At 45.3% G+C, this 21099-nt stretch overlaps 1 protein-coding gene across 1 annotated transcript in view; it reads right to left on the reverse strand.

Annotated features, from left to right (window-relative positions):
• Window positions 1-1427: 1427 nt before the first annotated feature.
• The window catches only part of LOC311312845 (glycogen debranching enzyme-like), a 35774-nt gene continuing 16102 nt past the window's right edge, over window positions 1428-21099 (reverse strand). The window contains exons 14-35 of the mRNA XM_084442852.1: window positions 20197-20360; window positions 19473-19574; window positions 18572-18727; window positions 17860-18010; window positions 9063-9112; window positions 8856-8930; window positions 8205-8317; window positions 7973-8107; window positions 7690-7820; window positions 7342-7478; window positions 5806-5939; window positions 5511-5686; window positions 5243-5345; window positions 4717-4942; window positions 4489-4600; window positions 3908-4043; window positions 3684-3796; window positions 3325-3536; window positions 3108-3205; window positions 2774-2861; window positions 2540-2673; window positions 1428-1731 (exon numbers count right to left, since the gene is read on the reverse strand). Of these exons, the coding sequence (XP_084298978.1) occupies window positions 1614-1731; window positions 2540-2673; window positions 2774-2861; window positions 3108-3205; window positions 3325-3536; window positions 3684-3796; window positions 3908-4043; window positions 4489-4600; window positions 4717-4942; window positions 5243-5345; window positions 5511-5686; window positions 5806-5939; window positions 7342-7478; window positions 7690-7820; window positions 7973-8107; window positions 8205-8317; window positions 8856-8930; window positions 9063-9112; window positions 17860-18010; window positions 18572-18727; window positions 19473-19574; window positions 20197-20360 (2864 nt within the window). The 3' untranslated portion in view covers window positions 1428-1613. The remainder of the gene's footprint in view (window positions 1732-2539; window positions 2674-2773; window positions 2862-3107; window positions 3206-3324; window positions 3537-3683; window positions 3797-3907; window positions 4044-4488; window positions 4601-4716; window positions 4943-5242; window positions 5346-5510; window positions 5687-5805; window positions 5940-7341; window positions 7479-7689; window positions 7821-7972; window positions 8108-8204; window positions 8318-8855; window positions 8931-9062; window positions 9113-17859; window positions 18011-18571; window positions 18728-19472; window positions 19575-20196; window positions 20361-21099) is intronic.

A 21099-nucleotide genomic window follows, 5' to 3' on the forward strand; every position in this document is an offset into this window, starting at 1 on the left:
CGTCACATGGCTAATGTAGGCTACTAGGGTTGCACTGTAAAAAAAACAAAAAACTAATGTTATACAGCAACAATAACAAAAACGTTTGTAAATATGTAAATAGTTTTTGTATTTTCACCCCCCCCCCCCCACACACACACACACACCATGTATGTATTAATAGAACCCACACACACACCGCCATCTAGCTACTTCTAGCGACTTCTGGGACAGCCAATAGCTACTTCCCTTACTGAAGAGTTGGCAACACTGCTGGCGAGATGAGTCGGAGAGGAGAGACAGACAGCAGAGACCCAGTGGTGATTGCTCCTATAAGCCATGGTAAGCCTGGCTTACCCATACAAATCCAAATAAAACTTGATTTTTGCGTTTTGAGGTAAATCGACTTTCAGACTGTTTTTGACTTAAATGCGTCTTGTATTCTGCCATATCGCTTCATTTTCATCCGTGTTTAGCGTTTTGGTAGTGCTGCGTCGCCCCCTACAGTCCTCATGAAAATTATCTAAGCGTCCGTTGACAGCTTACATAATATACCTTTAATAATATGAATATACCTTTAATAATATGAATATACCTTTAATAATATGAATATCTATCTCACAAGCTGCGTAGGCAAAAACTAATGAATTTTGGCTAGAAGTCGGTCAAATTGGGCTATGCATAGCCCATGTCAAATGACCTCACTTGATGGGCTAACATAGATGCAGGCTATAATAGCCAATGAAATGATAACAGTGTATTTATTATTGACATTGCAAATTATGATAATATTAATAATACGGATATCTCAAGCTGTGTAGGCAAAAACTGTAACGAGCCCGTTTGGGCTAGAGTCGGCTAAATAGTCGGTCGAATTGAGAGCTAAATCGTGGCTATGCATAAGCTATGCATGTCAAATAAATGAAACAAAAAACCTTATAACCACATATTGATGTTGCTTATGGAATATCATACATCTCACAAGCTGCGTCGGGAAAAACGAAAACCAATTTCAAGATCTTTCTGGCTAGACGTGGACTATGCATGACGTCTTTTGCTTGCGTCATGTAGCTGAAACGGGCCATTAGATTTTCTTTTGTTTCAAGCAGCTAAGCATGAGGCTAGTGACTCGTGTTGGTAATGTCAGGAAGTGTGTGTGTGTGTGAGTGAGTGAGAGAGAGAGAGAGAGGTTGGGGACTTGGCGCCCATCCACGGCACATTTATTCATGAAATGGTCACAGTAACAAACATCCAGTGACTCAGTAGTTGTAGGCAGGATAGGTGGTAGAACATTACTCAGCAGGTATATATCTCCGCCCCCCCCCCCTTCTTAAAACACCATATATGATAATACAGAACTGGTTCTCCTTGGTGAACTGGTGCATATAGCATTGAGGAAGGAAGCATGTTCTCTTTCATAGATGATGTTAAGAAGCAGAGTCCTGTATCAGTGATGCTCACCATCACAAACCACAGATTACAGACAGACAGGCTGGTATGGTGTGCTGAGGGAGTTGGTGTCCATCACTGGTGATTGACAGGTGGAGTGATTGATTGTGTTGAGGAAGCTGGCTAGTCCATGGGGGCAGGCAGACTGGCACAACGATGAGAGGACCAGGGTCGCGTCCGCTGGCTCACAGGGCGTGTAGGACCTCCAGGATGGTGGCGATGGACCACGCCTGGGTCTCACAGCTGAAGGGGCAGTACTGGCCGTTCTCATTGGTCAGCTCCGGCAGGCCCTTCCACGATGACCTGAGAGAGCATGCAGATAGTATTCTGAGTACCCAGAAGCTCTCACTACGGCAAGAACTTCTGGGAACAAGCTATCATATCTGTGGACACCAATGACAATCCAATCAGATTTTGTATCGGATGCTGATTGGCCCATGCGGATAGCAGGCTGTGCGGAGAGGCTGATATGGCCTCTGACCGCAGATTTCCACTTTTCAAGTATTGCTAACGAGTCCTGCACTCTAGCGAGCTGTCGGTAGCATACCCGGCACACAAGGTGTGATTTACTTTACTTTCTTCCATGTTGACTCTCATTTCACAGAGGTTTTTATTACACAAACAGTAAGGTGTATTACATCAAAAAGGACATCAAAGATGCATGGTAGCACTCACCAATAAAAGATACATGGACAGATCCTCTATTTCGCCGGTTTATTTTTGGCGTCAATGAAACATGCTAACGTTTAACAGTAAAATGTATTACCTAAATTATTTTTTCATTTAGTTCTGACTATAGGCTCCCAATGAAATAATATTCAAATGCAGCTGGATTTGAAAGGTATGCTAATGCACTGGCACTGGCTGCGCCGCTCTGGTCATGTTTTGTGGCGCTTGAGTCCAGACTAGTCAACGTCTTATAACAGGTGATGTCATCTTTATGCAGCCCAATGAATGATCAGAGCAGACAAAGTCACAGCAGTATTTGACGTGAGGCAACGCTGTCAATCATGATAATGTCATAAGGATAAGCTTAACTATTGCAAGTCATCATGATAAATAGGTGTGTGGTCACCAAAGACCAGACAGCAGTACTGGGGTTGGACGCTACCTTTCCAAGTGGACGTTGTGCCTAGACAGGATATTTTTCACCAGGTAGACAGTCTTGTCGTACATCTCCGGTCCCATTTTCTTAGCAAAGTAAAGTTTAGCGCGCAGGAAGTAGCCTACTGGCCACAGCCACTCCTGGGAGAAGGAAACCGTAAAAGGAAATTAATTCAGAATGGCCTCCAGAAAAAGGCTCCTTGTGGACAGGGGTGTTTGTAAAGATAGTGAATGCACTCACAGGTCCCTGATGGTAGTTGAAGCCCTTAGCCACGTGGTAGTTGTCATTGTCCAGGGCGTTGTCATAGACCCCACAGTACACCATGTCACTGTAGAAGAAGAGAGACGACAGGAAAAAGAAAAAGATGTCAACAGGGAGAAAATGACACCCATCAAGTTAACTTCTACTTCCACCCTGATAGTTCAAATTTGTGGTATTGTATCACATTGGTAAAAGTCATGCAACAGTATAAATGCCAGTTCTGTAGCTGGGGCTTTCTTGGCCAGGTCTTACGTTATGGTAAACCTGACTCCTTCTGAAACCTCAGCTGGAGGTCTGAGGTGAGGGAACTCACTCTGGGTCCAGAGTCTTCATTCCTAGGGGGCCAAGCAGCTTCTTCTCAGCCACGTCCAGGGCTTCCCAGGCTCTCTCCACAGAGAACAGCTCAGGGGCCTGGGACAATCACACACGCGCACGTACGCACACACACACGCACGGTGAGGACATAAAGCATGAACATGCATAAAACACCCGCGTACATGAATGCACACACACTGCCCTACAAAACCTACCACGACCATGGCGATGGTGAAGTTGGGCCGTAGCTGGTAGTCGCACCAGGGGCTGGAGGCCCTGTAGCTGTCCTTATAGATGCCTCTCTTGTGGACCAGGTTGGGCTGCTTTTCGTTGGGGTCCTGCGGCTCGTGGGACACGTAGAACAACTTCTCAAAGTTCTCCTGGATCTTGCTGTTCCATTCCTCATAGGTCACAGAGAGATTCCGATCTAGGACAGGCCATAATAATTACTGTTTCAATTGCAGACGCCATCAATCATCACAGATTGAATCAAAACAGTACTAGAATTGATAATACACTACAAATATTATATTTGGTTAGTGTTTTGGAGCTGGGTTGTGTTTTTGAGGAGTACCTTGCCTCCGGATGGTGACGGTTGTGTAGGGGAACAGGCCCTTCTTGTGAAGCTGGATCAACCAACGCAGAGTCGACTTACACAAACCCACTATCTCTACTGCAGAACCATCCCTGGAACACACACACACTTTACCTTAGCAGAAGTATATACTGAAATAGGATACCAGTAATTACAAGCAGTGAGTGAAGCAGTTCAGATGATCAACATGGAGTCGCTGGTACCGAGGAGTGGCTGGGATTCCTTTGTTGTGAGCCATCTCACTCTCTCCCATCTTGTCCATCCAGGTGCCACAGTTATGGCGGTTTCCTCCATAGACGAACCCTGTGTTCTCGTCCACCTTGGCCTCCACGTTGAACCCTGGGGTATAGAGACACAGGCTGGATAACTACTAGGTAGGGTTTCAAAATTATGGGAATATTCACAAACTTCCCATGGGAATTAACAGGAATAAACGGGATTAAACTGGGAATTTATTCCCATTAATTCCCATAAATTTCCTGTTTATTAATGTTTATTCCTTTTAATCCCCATTAATTCCGGTTGGGAATTTTGTTAAGTTTGTGAATGTTCCTGGAATTTTGCAACCCTACTACTAAGGAGTTAGGGGAAAAAACTAGAACATAATAAGGCTTTGAGCCGGATCTGCTGATCGCTACTTTTCTCTGATGTATACAGTATATTTACACCAATCATTAATTTACAGTTCAACTGTCATACAAACCATTGGTCAGTCTCTTGGATACGGTCTAAAACTGTAACTGGATATTCTCCTCTATGTGGCGTTGCTTGGCGGTTCACCTGCCTTCATCGCTCATGTTGCGGTCAAGCTGCGGTCCAGCGTTGCCCTCCCTGAACTCGATACCCTGCATGTGGCGCTGCATGGCTTCCTGGATGACATCGTATAGGGGCTGGTCCTGCAGTGGTGACGACGTCACGGGTGCAGAGAGGCAAGACAGCCGGATAAATACAACAGCTACAATATCACTTATAACAGAGCCAGTTATTAAAGGGCTGCGCGTCTCTCTCTCACCCAGGTTCCGGCGGGCTGCGGCTGCGACACGTTGGTGGGGTACATCCTGGAGACCGGGCACATGAGGATGTTGGTGCCGTTGGGTGCCATGCGGCAGTAGTCCTGCACGCACTGCAGCCACCACCAGACGGCGTCGCGGCAATTGTAGCGGGCGGCTGTGCCCCGGCCCATCAGGTTGGGGATCAGGCCGTAGCGGAGCGTGCCCGCAAACGCCAGGATGATATTCCTGTGGACACCAGGGGGACAAAGCCAAGTGCCTGGTTCAGACCGTGAGGTAACAGCTCATGGAGACAGTGTAGTTGGGGGGTTGGATGTGTGGGAGTAGTATACTTCTGTAAGGAGTCTGCTGTGCTCTCCCCTCCCCTCCTACTCCCCTCTTCCCCCCTCTCCTCCTCTCCTATCTTCTCCCCTCCAACCCTCTGTTCTGATCTCCTCCTCCCCTGTCCCCTCCTCTCCTCCTCCCCCATCTTCTCCCCTCTTCTCCTCTGTTCTGATCTCCCCCTCTCCCCTCCTCTCAGGTTCTGACCTGGCCTCCAGGTATCTTCCTGTCACCAGCATCAGGCCTCTGAGGGAGATGAACGTGTCTCTGCCCCAGCAGCGGAAGATCCCCGACGAGAAATGAGGGAGGCCTGAATCAAGACAGCCAGACAGATAACAGGTATTAAAAAAACTGTAGCATGTGTGTGTGGGAAGAGAGAGAGATAAACACGGATACTGAGATATACAGACATATGTACATTTAAGTGTGTGGGATAAACAGTATAGAGTAGATGACCACATTTTAAAAGTCTGACCTGCTGCCATGGAGACGCAGCACTGCTCTTCCTGGTTGGTGACATCACTGAGGCGGTAGGGCACATCTTTGAGCTTTGGGGAGAGGGGGGGCAGGGCGGGGTAGCTGCCCACCCCGCACATCTGCAACGACCCCAGAGACAGCTGCTTTACCAGGGTGGAACCATTCTGCACAAAGCTGGTGGAGCCGGAGGGAAACATTTTAACAATTGATATGAATCATTTTACACCGGCCACTGTTTACCTTAAAGCCCAAATTCACATGTTCGCATCAAAGAATATGACGCAAACTCCCACCTTGACATCTTATTGAAGACGACATCTAGGGCTGTGTTGTAGGCCCCAGTGATGATGGCATCGAAGTAGCACGGCACCAGGTAACGAGGAATGTGCTTCAGGTACACAAACATGGCCTGGAACCACCTCCCCACCTGCAGGACACAAACACACACTGTACACACAGCAATACACACTGTACTGTGGATAGCAACACACACTGTACTGTACATACAGCATGTTACGTGCTTTTGTTTTGTCAGAAAGCTGTATTAATCCTGTAATCCTCCCGGCCCACCCAGGATCACTGGCGGTTTTCTGTTTTCACCTCTGCCCCAGCGACAGGGCAGTTTTCACCTCTGCCCATGAATGCAATTTGTGGCTCTGTGCGCACACACGAGCGTACGAGCAGGACATGGTATTGCTGCATTCGTTAGGTCGTGAGCTTGGACCCGCCCCATGATTTGGATCCGCTCCAAAATTGTATGGGTCCCAAGTTGATCCATTCCTACACCCCTCCTAGTTTTTGCATAATCCTATTCCAAAAAATGAATGGAGGTGAATGGGCAAACCAAAAAACGGCTCGTGGACCTGACCCGTGATTCGGATCCACTCCAAAGTTTAATGGATTCTAAGTTGACCCATGTTACACCCCTCCACGAGTGTCATGAAAATCGGTCTGGTGTTTTTTTTGTAGTCCTGCTAACAAACAAACAAACCTAGAAACGGCTCGTGGACCCGCCCCGTGATTCGGATCCGCTCCAAATTTAACGGGTTCCAAGTTGGCCCATGCTACACCCCTCCACCGAGTTTCATGCAAATCGGTCTCCACCCAAACACAGCTGGCCCTTCACCTCCATTCATTGCAGCAATACCATGAATGCAGCAATACCAAACATGTCCTGCTCGTATGCACGTGTGCGCACAGAGCCACGGAATGCATTCATGGGCGGAGGTCTGTGCTCTTCATGCACCATTTATAATCTGGAAATAAATCTATTTTGTGGTTGGTACAATAAACCTGGCAATCTTTTGGTGTGGTCTCCCTGTTTGTTGTTGGTCAGGCTAAGAGGCTTGCAACATTAATCTAACACAAAAAAAAGATTTAAAACTGTGTGTTTGTGTGTGTGTGGGGGGGGAGGGCAAGGGAAGGGGTAGAAAGAGGTGAGAAAGATAGGAGCAGAGACCTCTTGGGAAAAGCTAATGTTTCTGTGTTGAGGTTATTCTACCTCCCCCAGAGCTAATTTTTATATGTTGAGGTTATTCTACCTCCCCAATTTAATGTTTATGTGTTGAGGTGATTCTACCTCCCCCAGAGCTAATGTTTCTGTGTTGAGGTGATTCTACCTCCCCCAGAGCTAATTTTTATATGTTGAGGTAATTCTACCTCCCCAAGCTAATGTTTATGTGTTGAGGTGATTCTACCTCCCCCAGAGTTAATGTTTATGTGTTGAGGTGATTCTACTTCCCCCAGAGATAATGTTTATGTGTGATTCCGGTCCTTCCTCCAGAAGTCAGAGCTAATGTTTATGTGTTGAAATGATTCTGGCCGCCTACCTCCCCCAGAGCCCCTCCCTTGGCGACCACACGGTTGCTGACGTAGTCGATCATCCAGTCTCCCTGGCGCAGGTTGTCACAGAATGGGTGGCCCAGGTCGTTCTTGGGACGGATCTCTGACATGACCGACATCAAACCTGAGGCAATTACAAGATGTCAGTTAATCTATCAAACAATGACAAATCTGTTAAAACTAATACAGTATTATTGGATTTCATCCAACTATTCCTCAACTATTGTTCATAGAGTAAATTATATGAGATGAAATGTGAGTATGGAATAACTGGACTGATAACACAGAGCTGTGAGATCCTTGGTAGGTGTCATTTTCCCTTGCAGGTTTTGTACCTTGCAGGCCACCGTACTTGAGGGGCATCCAGGCAGGAATGTCATAGCAGCCTCCACCATCCTCCTTCTCCTCAGCGTCACAGCGGAACAACAACATGTTCATGTCTGCCAGTGTCAGGTCAGCCATGATACTGGAGCACAGGGTGTGTGTGTGTGTTTTGAGGAGAGGGGAGGAGCAGACAGGGAGAGATGTATGTCAGAACCATTGACAGCTTATGTGAGTATGACCGACCCGTACATCAACTTAAAGCTGATTCTCAGCACTGCTACAAGTCATACATACAAGTCCAGGGGAGCGGTGAGGATGTTGGGAGTGTGGTCGTCCTCGAGACTGCCTGCTTGATAATGAGAGCTGAACTGGATAAGGTGTCTTCTCAGGATCCCTACCAACTTCTGGGACTTGGAGTCCATACTCACCCTGAGGGAGGGAGTGCAGGTGCGTGAGTGTCTGACCAGTGAACATGTGTTTGCATGTGTGTTCTCTGTTCTGCTATAGGCTACTGTACATACTGTACCTGAAGATAATGACGCTGCCAGGGGTAAGGTTATCAAATGTGATCTCCTGGACAAACTCATTGCGGCCCTTCGCCTTGACATCAGCCTGCTTCACTATCCTACTGTCCTTCAACTGAAAGAAATGACACAACGTGAAATTTGGGTCAGCCATATTGGTTGAATTGGCCTGGGGTAAATTACAGGCATGACTAAAATTTCCGTTTCTACATTGTACCATTCTCTCATTTCATTTTATGAAGCCTAACCCCCATCTATGTCAAATGTATTTGACAAATCCGTCTTACAAAACCACGAGAGATGCTCTCTGTTACTAATAAAACCAGCAACTCATCCAACCAGCAACTCATCCAACAAAAGGCCACCAAACAAAACAGGAATTCATGCTGTAACTTGAGAACACACCTCTTTCACTAGAGGCAGAGAGAGAGAGAGGGAGGGAGGGAGAGAGGGAGGGAGAGAGGGGAGGGAGGGAGAGAGGGAGGGAGAGAGGGGAGGGAGGGAGGGAGGGAGAGAGGGGAGGGAGGGAGGGAGAGAGGGGAGGGAGGGGGAGAGAGAAGGAGAGAGGGGTGGGAGAGAGAGTGGGGTTGGGGGAGATAGAGGAAGCTGAGACATGAGAGAAGGAGAAGTGAGCAGGTGTGCATTCCTGTCACCTGGATGTGTTCTCTGATCTCCACGGTGTAGTCAGGGAGACCATTGATGCTCCTCTCGTCCTTCCTGTAAGAGCCGTAGTCAGGCAGACCGTTGGTGGTCTTCTTGTTGGAGCCATCTTTGACAGAAGGGCCGTTGGTGGTCTTGTTGTCGGAGCCATCTTTGACAGAAGGGCCATTGGTGGTCTTCTGAGTCTTCTTGGCAGACACAGCCCTCCTGTCCACCGTCCTAGCCTCCAGGATAACCTCATCTATCTGACCTGCACAACAGGAGAAAGGACATCAGTTGACTAATATCTACTACTCTTTCTTGACTACTCTGAATACAACACATTTGTTTTGAAATGGATCATCTCATCCTACTAAGGCATTTTTGACAAGAACGAAGGCACTGAGGATGAATCATTCGCCTGATGAAGATTGGTGAAAAAGGATCAAAAGTATACAGTAAAATGCTGGCAATCAACTATTATTAATCCAACCTCTAATTAATGTATGTTAATGATATAGACCGGTAAGGAAAGTAATTTTAAATCAATGTAAGGGGGATTAGCTCATGTTGCTTGCTGTAACTTAATCATAAGATAAGGGTTGTACCTGTTCAACTGTGGAAATGAAATGCTAAGTCATGGTGACTTATGTACGTCACTGAAAGCATGAAGGTTCACATTGTGCATGACTGAGGTGGGGAAGAGAAGTGCATTTTGAAATCCCAAGTGAACTGAATCAATCAATCAATCAATCAAAGCTTTATTTATATAGCGCATTTCATACCCAGAGGCAACACAATGCGCTTTACAGAGAACAAGGGAGGTGGGCAGACATCCCACCCCTACATATTCAAGAGGGAAGCAAAAAAACAGTAATCACCCGAGGGCCAGATAAGTGAGCTGTAAAAATTCTTCCCTGACCCCTCTCAACGAGGCGATCGAGCAAGCTCCTGGAGTATGTTTGTCTACCGGCTAAGAACATTTATAGAGCAATAAATAACATTAAATTACATTTTCAGAGTAAGAGAGGCTAATAACATCATAGGAGAGACATGGCAAACATTGGTGTAACTGAAGCGAAAGTTAATTTAGAAAATCTAACGTCACGGTTTACCATTAAATGGTAAATGGACTGCACTTATATAGTGCTTTTATCCAAAGCTTTTATCCAATGAAGGCCTCTCATTCACCCACATATACACACCAATGGCGGCAGCTGCCATGCATGTTAGCCTGCTCATTGGGAGCAATTTGGGGTTCGTTGTCTTGCCCAAGGACACTTTGACATGTCATCAGGAGAAGCTGGGATTCGCACCGCTGACCCTACGATTATTCGACGACCTGCTCTACCTGCTGAGCTACAGCCGCCCCCAGCTGTAGCTCAGCCGAGGATGGCTGTAATCCAAATCAGAGTTGTTCCAGGAAAATGTTGTAATCAGAATTCGTTTCAGGAAACTAGAACTTGTTCCACTGACAGACATGTTTTTGTTTTAGTCATGATAAAGTGATTCTAAAATCTGGTGATCCCATCACATCACCAAGAAGACTACCCCACGGGTCGTGCAGTGTATGGGGCATTGGGGACTCCCAGACTGAGGGCCTGTTGAATTGGTCACAGCCTGGGAGTAGTGTAGTGGTGACTAACAAAACAGCAGACTGAGTGCTCAAGTGGGTTGAGGCCAGACCACCAGCAACAATCAGAGTTGGAGCGAGACATCTCTGCAGCGAATTCTGGAGTTGGAACAGTTCCTCCAGCAACGAGGAAAAAGCAGAACTAAAGTATTTAAACGTTTTAATCATTCTCACAACTGTCCCATGCTGCGGTGAGCCGAAAGACAATACGAGAGACGCTGAAGGAGACATAACGGTTGAGCAAAACCTTTTTCTGAGTCATTTCACCTAACACCAAGCAATGTTGTTCAAACAAGCAGGGTAAGATAATATCTTCCCTGTCGTCTAAAGTTCCATGTAACCACAATTGGCAAGGGAGTGGTTGAATTCTGTAAAGGGACACAGGGAAGCGAATGACTCAAGGAACTCAATCCAAGCATTTGTACTAGAATAGCAAAGACAGCACTGACTAATCTGCCAAACCACTTCATTAATGTGCTACAAGCATCCAACGGTGTGATGAGTTGAAATTGATTTAAACTTCTGAAAGGGACTTGGATCTACAGACTGAACTAGGATCTACTAAGTATAATTCTTACTCTAATAGGTAGTGCTAAGTGCTAAGTCGTCAGTGTCGTTGTGAAGCTGCTTTGTTAGTCAATTCTATTGTGAGAGTTAGTTTCTGCCTGAGATAGACTAATTGCCCTGTTGAGTGCCCTGAGGGAGTGGCCTACTCAACTCAGGATATATAAACAGCACAGGCCCAAGTCTTCTCCAGATTGCTTTAAACTTCTGGAAATGACTTGGATCTACAGACTGAACTAGAATCTACCAAGTATAATTTTCTTACTCTAATAGGTAGTGCTAAGTGCTAAGTCGTCAGTGTCATTGTGAAGCTGCTTTGTTAGGCACTGTTTACACGACAACAAATTTTCCAAAACGGGAAAGATCTTCTTTTGCGTTTCCCAAAGGTTCCACGTTCACACAACAGTATTGCGATAAGCATCCGCGTTCACACGGATCCGCAAACATGTTTGCAAAGGCTGTGGCAACAGGCTTTGGACATGGCCTAAGGACGTTTCCCTAAGTTCCTCTTATTTGACATTATTTGACAAATCTAATTCATTCACATCCTTTCAGACGAGATCACTTTTGTCAAATTTGAACATTTATTATACAAGCGGCATAATACATGCATATGAATTTTTGGCGGTGTGCTCTGTCCGGGGGGCCCCCTGCCTTCCACCGGCGTGGAGCGCGTTAGCAGGGGGAGGCAATCTAGGTGTTCCCCCCCTCTGGGCCAAGCCCTTGGCCCAGAGAGCCAGGAAGGGGGAACGGCATCCTGCCTCAATGACGATCAGAGTGGGCCGCGATCGGGAAGACGCTCGGAGGTAACTCAGCCCACTAAGACCGTCAAAGAGTGCCACAGGAGGACTGCTGTACATTATAGTCCCTGGTCCCCACGGGCCGACGCTCGTGGGTTCCGCGGGAGATACAGCCTCGTGTCTCTGCTTCCATGGCGCCGCCACGGAAAGCCACAGAGACAAGCTTGCGGCTACTCTGGCATCCACCGGCCGACGCTGGTGGAATACCTGCAAACTACCCCGGACAGAGAGCAACAATGACAACAGATGACATCGACATACGCAGGAGGAGCAGGGGAGGAGGTGGGGCGAGCATTCAGAGCAGTCAGCTGGTGCTGCGTCATGCGTGACTGATTAACCTCTGCTGACCCCCCGGCCGTGACGTACGTGCCTCGGCTGAATTTGCGTCGTTGACTTCATTTATGAACACCTCTTCCGCCAGGTTTCCACACACCTGTCAGACCACTGTGTAAAATGTAGGCCTGTCATTTCACAATAGTAGGCTAGCCAGTCTTAACACATTTATATTTTGTTATAGGCTATTATATATATATATATAATTTTTTTTAATTATTATTATTATTATTTTTTTTAAAGGATCCTTAACAGCACACAGATATGATGTAGGCCTTAGGGGTGTGCCCGAATACGAATACGGTATTCAGATGAGCACAAATAGTAGCTTTTTCCCGAATAGTACATTTGTACGAATATTATAAAAAATATTCGGGAGGGGGGAGAACAGTCAAATACTGTATGAGCGAGTGATATGCGCCCGTTCTGTCTGCTTGTTGACATGACACGACGAGGGAGAGAGAGAGAGAGACAGAGGCGCACGCGCTTGCAGTCTCGCACCTGCTGTCTGTCTAGAGTCTAGACGTCTAGACCAGATGTTCTCAAACTTTTTTTGGCACACCAATGGGCAAGCCACCAAGGCACACCAATGGGCAAGCCACCAAGGCACACCAATGGGCAAGCCACCAAGGCACACCAATGGGCAAGCCAAAATCTCAAGGCACACCTATGTTCCTATCCATGCAAAATAGCCCCTATAACACATGCTATTACTCTTATGACTCACTGTTCATTTTTATTTAATGCCTATTTGCTAATGCCAAACAGAGAGAGAGAAGGAGAGAAAGAGAGAGAGAGAGAGAGGAGGGCTAGATCTGGCCTGAGACAGCAGTTAAACTGAGTATGCATTCAGTTAAAAAAACATTGTGTGGTGAGTGTGCAGGTGAGGCAAGCAGGATGAACTGGAATGGGATCCTGGAAGCACAGGACACAAGCACAGAAAAAATACTATTAATCTTTTAGAAATGTTTCATAAATATAATATCTTATTATCTATTCATCATTTATATGTATATACACGTTGATTATTTAATTATGAATGAATAGTTATTGAAATGAGGCTAACAGATCCTTATTATAATGTGTTACCAAATTGTAGGCCTAATTAGCTTATAATGAGTTAAAGAAATTATAAATGTAATTTAAAATTGAATCAGTAACATTTACTATTATCAATAGGTTTTGCCTACTTACAAGCTAGTGAGACATGTGCCTGTCGCTGGCTGCAGATTTTCTAAATCCTTGGTGGTACTGAAGAGAGGGCCATTCGCAAGTCCTGTTCAACAGAGAGGCGCGACCTGCTCTTGTTCTTCATATACACCAGAGTAGAGAACGCCAGCTCACACAGGTAGGTAGTGGGAAACTGAAGAAGTTGCTCAATAGCTTGGCTGGAGATGGTCGGGTACTCTGATGCAGAAGCCAATCAAAACTGATCCAGAGGGAGCTCTCTCAATTTGAGTTTCAGTGTGCGGTTCATACGGAGCTCTGCACATACTTCTCTCTCTCTCAAAGTGAGATTTTCTGTTGATGATTCCTGGTTGAATGGGTCTCGAATCCAGTCATAGTCCTCGATGTTGTCCACACGTGGGAAGTAGCGCTCTTTTAATGTCAAATACAGTGCACTCTCTATCTGCCTGGGGCGCGGCTGATGTCAGTGGGAACATTTCGAATTCGATTTTGAACTATTCCAGCCAATCCGAATCAAATATTTACTCAGGCCATGAACTAATAATAAAATAACCATTATAATAGTTATTTATTCATTATTATTAGTATTATTTTACATAAACTGTTTTATGAAAATTGCACGGCACACCCGGACTTGCCTCACACCGTTTGAGAACCACTGCCCTAGGCTATGATTTGACCGGCAGCTCTAAATGCCTTCCCAATCATTGAGACGTGGTTGTAAAAATGATGGTTGTATTGATGAAAAGGGTAAAACTGAAAAACATGGAAAGAGAAAATATTATATTATTATAGAAATTACTGTCGTTAGTCCCAAACAAACAGACTTGCGTAATGTGAAGTCATTGCATTGATCGATGCAGTCCGTTCAAATAGGCATCAAAAGCCTACCCAGCTGGCACACGACCAACCTTCAACGTTGAAATATAGTTGGATTAATGTCAGTCGTCGTTTCAACCTTGAAACAATATTGAATGCTCAATGGTTGAAAAAGGTTGATAAAATACTTATAAATTAATGTTGAAATTCTGTTGAAGATCTGTACGTTGATGTACAACGTCAACATGATGTCTTCAACTTGCCTTATAGCTCTTCAATGCACAATGTGGGTAAAAAGTGGCCCAACGAAGGTTTTGCTTTATATATATTTGCAATAAATTAATTTTATTGGTCACAAATCCTTATTTTGCGCTTGCACAAAGAATGAAATTCAAATTTCCTTCCGTGGACATCCGAGGATGTCCTATTATGGACACCGTAGTTTCTTTGGACATTTTGGTGCGGTGCATTGTGTGTAATGTTCGTCTCGCATTAGCTGGACGTAGCTAGTATCTACATATATACAAGCTGAGCAATGTGCCAGTCATTCCCTTGTTGTCCAACTTTTGCCGCTACTTGTAGACTGTAAGGTTAATATATTGTTTAGCTTGTTAACTGAGTTGGTTTTGCTTTCACGTTTTAACATAGACTAAATCCTGGGTCGTATTGTGCTGCAGAGGTTGTACCCTATGTTTAGAAAGCTAAAGGCTGTTACCAGCCAGCAGATTGACTGTGAATGCCTTTTTCTGTAGCATTGCTGTATAGAAGTATGTCACAAAATGTGTGTTTGTGTGTGTGCATGCCAGTGCCACAAACACTTATTTTTCACATTATTGTTGGATGTATGTGTTTTTTTACTATTTGCACAGTTGTCAGTGTTACAACCCCATTCACTGCTGTTGTAGGCCTACATGTACATCTTGATTCTAATGTAAAATAAAATTGTAAAAAGTTCACGCTCCGTGGCTACATGATTGAAAAGTAATAAGTTGAAACAAAGTTGCAGTTTCAACAGTGATGCAAAGTTGACTCAAAGACCTTAATTCACCTATGTTGAAAAGTAAGCCGTTGAAACAAAGTTGGGATTTCAAAGTTGATTCACCTTTCAAACTCAACACATATTCAACAGTGATTGTAAGACCTTAATTCACCCATGTTTAAGAGTAAGATGTTGGAACAACGTTGCAATATCAACGTTAATTCACCTTTCAAAATCAAAACCTAATCCAACGTTGATTCACATAGTCACATGATGTTGAATCACCCGTGAATCAACGTTGAAATGCCAGCTGGGTAGGCCTATTTAAAATGACCAATTACATCTTCAAATCCAATTCATGCCATCTAGCCTACAGCCGTAATTCAAAGTAGCAAAGTTGACAAAATAAAGTGAAAGGCTGTCCAGTGGCGCTTGTGCAGTCCCGGACATCTATAGAGCATGTGAATCATGAAAGCCTATAGATAACAAAAAGGTATCGCATACCAAGGTAATCTTGTGAGGTGCCGATCACTGGAAGATCACTGGTCATAAAACATAAGGAAAAGTGTTGCCCACTCTGGCTCCATATGCAGTTATTTTATTTGGACGTTTGGGCATGTTGGCCTGATAGATTCTGAAGAAGTCCAACAGGCCAAAAAGTCAAAATAAATAATATAATGACCAGATTTTCTCCCGTTTGTCCAGGACATTGAAATGTTCCCGGACACATGGACCAACGCCGATATTAAGGAAATGCTGGTTGGCATGACACAACTGGATGAGATGCTCCATGGTGACCACAGTTAACTGTTCGAGGTTTCCCTTCTAATCATGGCCTTTTCTCGCTGGTGACTTGCCTTTGATAGGTTTTTGTTCCCGCCCTACGGCATGAATGATGGGCTCACATCTTCAGAATCCATTATAGCTGTTAGGCCTAGGTCTAGCTGTAAAATTGACCGGCATGATTAGAGACAAATCATTTTACTCACTAGTCACTAGATTAATTAGCCTAATATTTCGTTTGTCTTCCTTTTATTTGTATTATCTAGGCCTATATATATTTGTTTTCTTTCATTAGGCTATCTAGCTGCAATGAGCTGTGAGCAGTAAAGTAGGCTATATCCCTATATTCTTTTATTCGCGCATGCCTATTAGGCACGAAGTGGGACCGTGTCGTCACCCTTTTCACAAGAATTGCGTATTGCCAGTTTACACGGCGAGAATTACAGTGGCGTTTTAAAAGATTCCACTCTGGGACCCGGTTTCAAAAGTTTGCGGTTCAGGCCCGCAAAACGCCGTTGTCATGTAAACGAAAGGCCACACCGCAACAAAAGTTTTCCGTTTTATGCAGGGATCGTTGTCGTGTAAACGGCACCTTAGTCAATTCTATTGTGAGAGTTAGTTTCTGCCTGAGATAGACTTTGCTCTGTTGAGTGCCCTGAGGGAGTGCTCTGTTTCCTCCCAAAAGAACCCAATACGAAAAACATGCAGAAGAACAGAGGCTCTTAAGTCTGGTCCCTGACCAAGACCTGGACTGAGCACTTGTACTTGGTCCCCGGGCGCCATGGACAATGGTTGCCCATTGCTCCTGTCTGCCCCTAGAGCAGGACTGCTCGGGATGGAAGAAATGCAGGGAACAATTTCCACCGGTGGCCCGCGACAGTTGCATGTGTGTGCTGTGTGCCATGTCACCTCACGATATGTGATGTGTGATAACTGTGGCAGAATAAACACCCCCAGGTCCTATAATTATTATTATTATTATTATTATTGTAATTATGAACCAAAAAGAGGAAGTCGGGTCCCAATGAACAAAAATACATCCCTCACATGAAATCCGTTAAGTTCTGTAGGCAGGAAAAAGCACTGATAGAGGGTTTCTAGGTAAGATAGGCCGTCTTTTTAGAATCTCTTTCCAACCATGACCCCAATTTATTACTGTTTGATTTGATTAGATTAGATTATATACCGGTATATTGCATAAATCTGCCTCTTGCAATATCCTACTTATTCCAAATAAACCACTATATGAGCATTATAAAAGTAATAATTATCTCCTGTCATCCTTATGAGTACTTAGGTTGTGTGAAACGTTAGGTGAGGCATGCACTATAATTCTTATTGGATCCTGGTTAGAAAATAACATGTCCTTGTAGTTAAAGTATACTAGCTGCTACAGTAAAACCATTTCTGGCAACCACACCAACAGATATCTCGTTTAGGGAAGAGCAGTTGTTAACCAGTAGTGGCCCCAGGCGGCATCCGCTCCTGCAGGTCATGAGGGGGTCAAGCTGCTGGGGCGTGAGCAGGGTAGGCTTAGAGAGGTGGACTGTTAGTAGCCAGACAAATGTTCTCGTCACCTGCCTCAGTAAGCTATCGGAAACCCATAATAGGGAGAGACCCAGTGGGCTGGTGGCCGACTCGTTGGATGAAGGGCAGGTCCGAACCTCTGTACAGGGGTTTGTTGGGAGACAGTGTGTGTTTGTCTGTGTGTGTGTGTGTGTGTGTGTGTGTGTTTGTTTGTTTGTTTGTTTGTTTGTGTGTGTGTTTGTCTGTGTGTGTTTGTTTGTGTATGTGTGTGTTTGTCTGTCTGTGTGTGTGTATCTGTGCGTGACTGTGTATCTGTTTGTGTGTGTGTGTGTTTGTCTGTGTGTGTGTATCTGCATGTGTATCTGTGTGTGTATCTGCGCATGTGTGCGTACCTGGGATGAACATAGGAGGGACGTCCTTGCGGAAGGGGCTGGTCTTGGGGTTCCTGAAGGCGGTACAAGAGACCGCCACCACAGACTGGTGTGTACTAGGGCTGTGTCTGGTCACAGCCACGATGTCCTCATCCACCTGGTCCACAAAGACCTGGATACACACACACACACACACACACACACACACACACACACACACACACACACACACATACACACACATACACACACACACACACACACACACACACACACACACACACACACACTTTAGGGTCACTACTAATATACTAAAAGTATATTCAATGATGCCACCTGCTGAGTGACTGTGGTTTATCAGTTAGCTGTAGAGCTGGTAACACCAATGCACGCTATGTCTGTCCAGTTTTGTTCATGAACAAATGTTGGTTAGATTCTAGACTCGTGAGTCAGTCTCTAAACGCTTCGCTCAACTAGAGACTGAGGACTTTCATCCAGATTTCATCGATTAAAGTGGATGGAAACAATTTGAGAGGGAAAAAAACAACAACCTGCATTTCAGAACCAATCTAAAGTCTTAAGGGCATAGCTTTGTTGAGGTTTGAACCATTATATATATATATAGTCTCATTACTGGCCGGTGTTCTAGCGACTATTCTCTATTCACTAAGGTGGAGATACCGAATGTCTGGTATCACTAGGGGCTAGTTACGATTCCTTCTGCCCCACTGACCTGAGAGAAGCCAGTGGCAGCCAGCTCCCTGTGCAGCTTGTTCAGGGCCAGCTTGCCCGCCATGATGCCCGTCTGCAAGTTGACCTCACCCGGGGACGAGGGCGTGGCCTTTGGGCTCCACTGCGGGTAGAAGCGCTCCTCCTTCACCACCGAGATCTGGACAAGAAGGGAGACAGATGCCGACCGCCATACGGTAGCTGTAGTCACACTCACACACACAAGCATGCACGCACACACACGCCCACACACACACACCGCACGCAGACACACTCACATACATACACACACCACATGCACACACTCGCATGGACACACGCGTGCGCACTGTAACGGAATTTAATCTGATCTAAAGTAAAAAGATTTGCCAAGGTTCGCTCAAAAAGGTTAAGTCTGATTTATTGAGAAAACATACGAGCGCAAGGACTTCAGGATAACGCACGTGAGTGGTATCCAGCAGAAGTGCCGCAGTCTGGTCTTGCGCGGCCTTATATTCAAGCAATACACAGGTATGACGCTTCCAGGGATGTGATTGGCTAACCCATCTGTACACGTCATATTAAATGGCAGACATCATCAACAATGGTCAAAAGTTGAGACGTGATATGAGAAAAGGGTGGTAAATGGAACAAAGAATGGTTATTCAGGGCAGAACGCGTCTAGGTGTCTCGACCTCCTGGAGAGGTCATCCTGTCTTAAACGAGGTTAGCACAGCTATGTGAAAGGTTGAGGGAGGTAGTGAAATTACAATTTCTATGACAGCACACACACACACACACACACACACTTGTTATTCCTATACTCATCCATGTTAATGCTGTGGCATCCAGTTCCCACCTGGTGAGGGACTAGCTCGTCTCACACACACACACACACACACACACACACACACACACACACACACCTGGTGAGGGACCAGCTCGTCGTATCCTCGGGTGCTGCCTGTGGCACAGCAGGCCATGGAGACAATCGCCGAGCTGGGGAGCGAGTCGTACACCGAGCGGATCTGCAAGGACACACAGGGGAGGGCAGAGCAGTCAGCCATCCATCAGCCAGCCACAGGAGTCGTCCACGGATGTGTGGACCAGGTCTTCTCTGCTCCAGGTCTTCTCTGCTGGAGAAACTGCTCCTTTAATATTTGAGGCCATTGCATTTTCAAGCATTTTAATAATATTCTCCAGTGTGGTTAGGTTGACTATCCCAGCATAAAGGTGGCATACATCCAACCAAATCAGCCATGCTGGACCAAGACCTTAGTCAAAACCCAATAAAACAGAGTATGGATATTTATTTGCCATTTTGTTAACTAAAGCCCTCCTTGTAAAGAGGAAGGATGCACACCCAAGAGATAGCTGCAGTCCTATTTGTAGAGATAACTGTAGCCCAAGGAAGGATACACACCCAAGAGATAACTATGGAGATTCACTGTATTATACACTCACCACACTCAGGTTTGTATATTGGTATTTTGTACTTCTCATTTGCACTGTCCTGTCTTTGCACTGTCCTGTCTCGTCCCTGTACCCTGTCCAATGTTGTCTCCATGTTATGCACCAATGACTGAAGCAAATTCTTTGTATGTTGTAAACTACCTGGCAATAAACATTTTTTTCTGATTCTGATTCTACCTGGATGGGGCACTCGTTGTCGTGGGTGACGTCCAGGAACATGGCGTGCGCGATGGAAGGGACCAGAGGCCTGAGGCTGGGCTGGACGAAGGATCCCACAGGCTCGCCGCCAAACCGGTACACCAACCGGCCCTCCTCGTGGCTGTCAGCTGCACTCATGGCCTCTGACACACGCGCCCAAACGCACACGTGCGCCCACACACACACGCACACGCACACACACACAGGTGCACACACACACACACGCGCACCCAAACACGCACATGAACAAATGCATACACACACAAACACACACGCGTACACACATACGCAAGACAAGTGTCAGTCAATTATAGCTTTGTGGTTTTCCTGTAAAATAGTTTAAAAGCTTTGAAATAAAATAAAAAATAAAGCTTTGATTGAAAATAATCAATGTATACAATGTAGTATTTCATGGCATGACAGCATAGAGCACCCTGAAACTGTGAAGATTGTCATTCCAAATTCAGGCTTTTTAATATCCATGCCAATGTTCACAAAACATTTCCAATGTCCATCATGCACAAACAGACAGTTCTAACCACAAACAACAATAATGAACACTGGGCATATTTACTATATGATAGTACTGTGTGTAATGTATAGTGTGTGAGTATAGTAAGTACTGTGAGAATTGTATGTGTGAGTATAATACAGTATGTGTGAGTATAGTGTGTGAGTATAGTGAGTAGTATGTGAGTATTCTGTGTGGGTATAGTATCTGTGAGTGTAGTATGTGTGAGTATTAATCGTATGTATGTAGTATTACTAGTATCTATCCATCCATCCATCCATCCATCCATCCATCCATCCATCCATCGTAGGCATATGTGAGTACTGTATGTCAGTATTAATAGTATGTGTAAGTATTAGACCTACTGTATG

This window comes from Borostomias antarcticus (genome assembly GCF_949987555.1).
Source record: "Borostomias antarcticus genome assembly, chromosome: 9".
NCBI lineage: Eukaryota > Metazoa > Chordata > Actinopteri > Stomiiformes > Stomiidae > Borostomias > Borostomias antarcticus.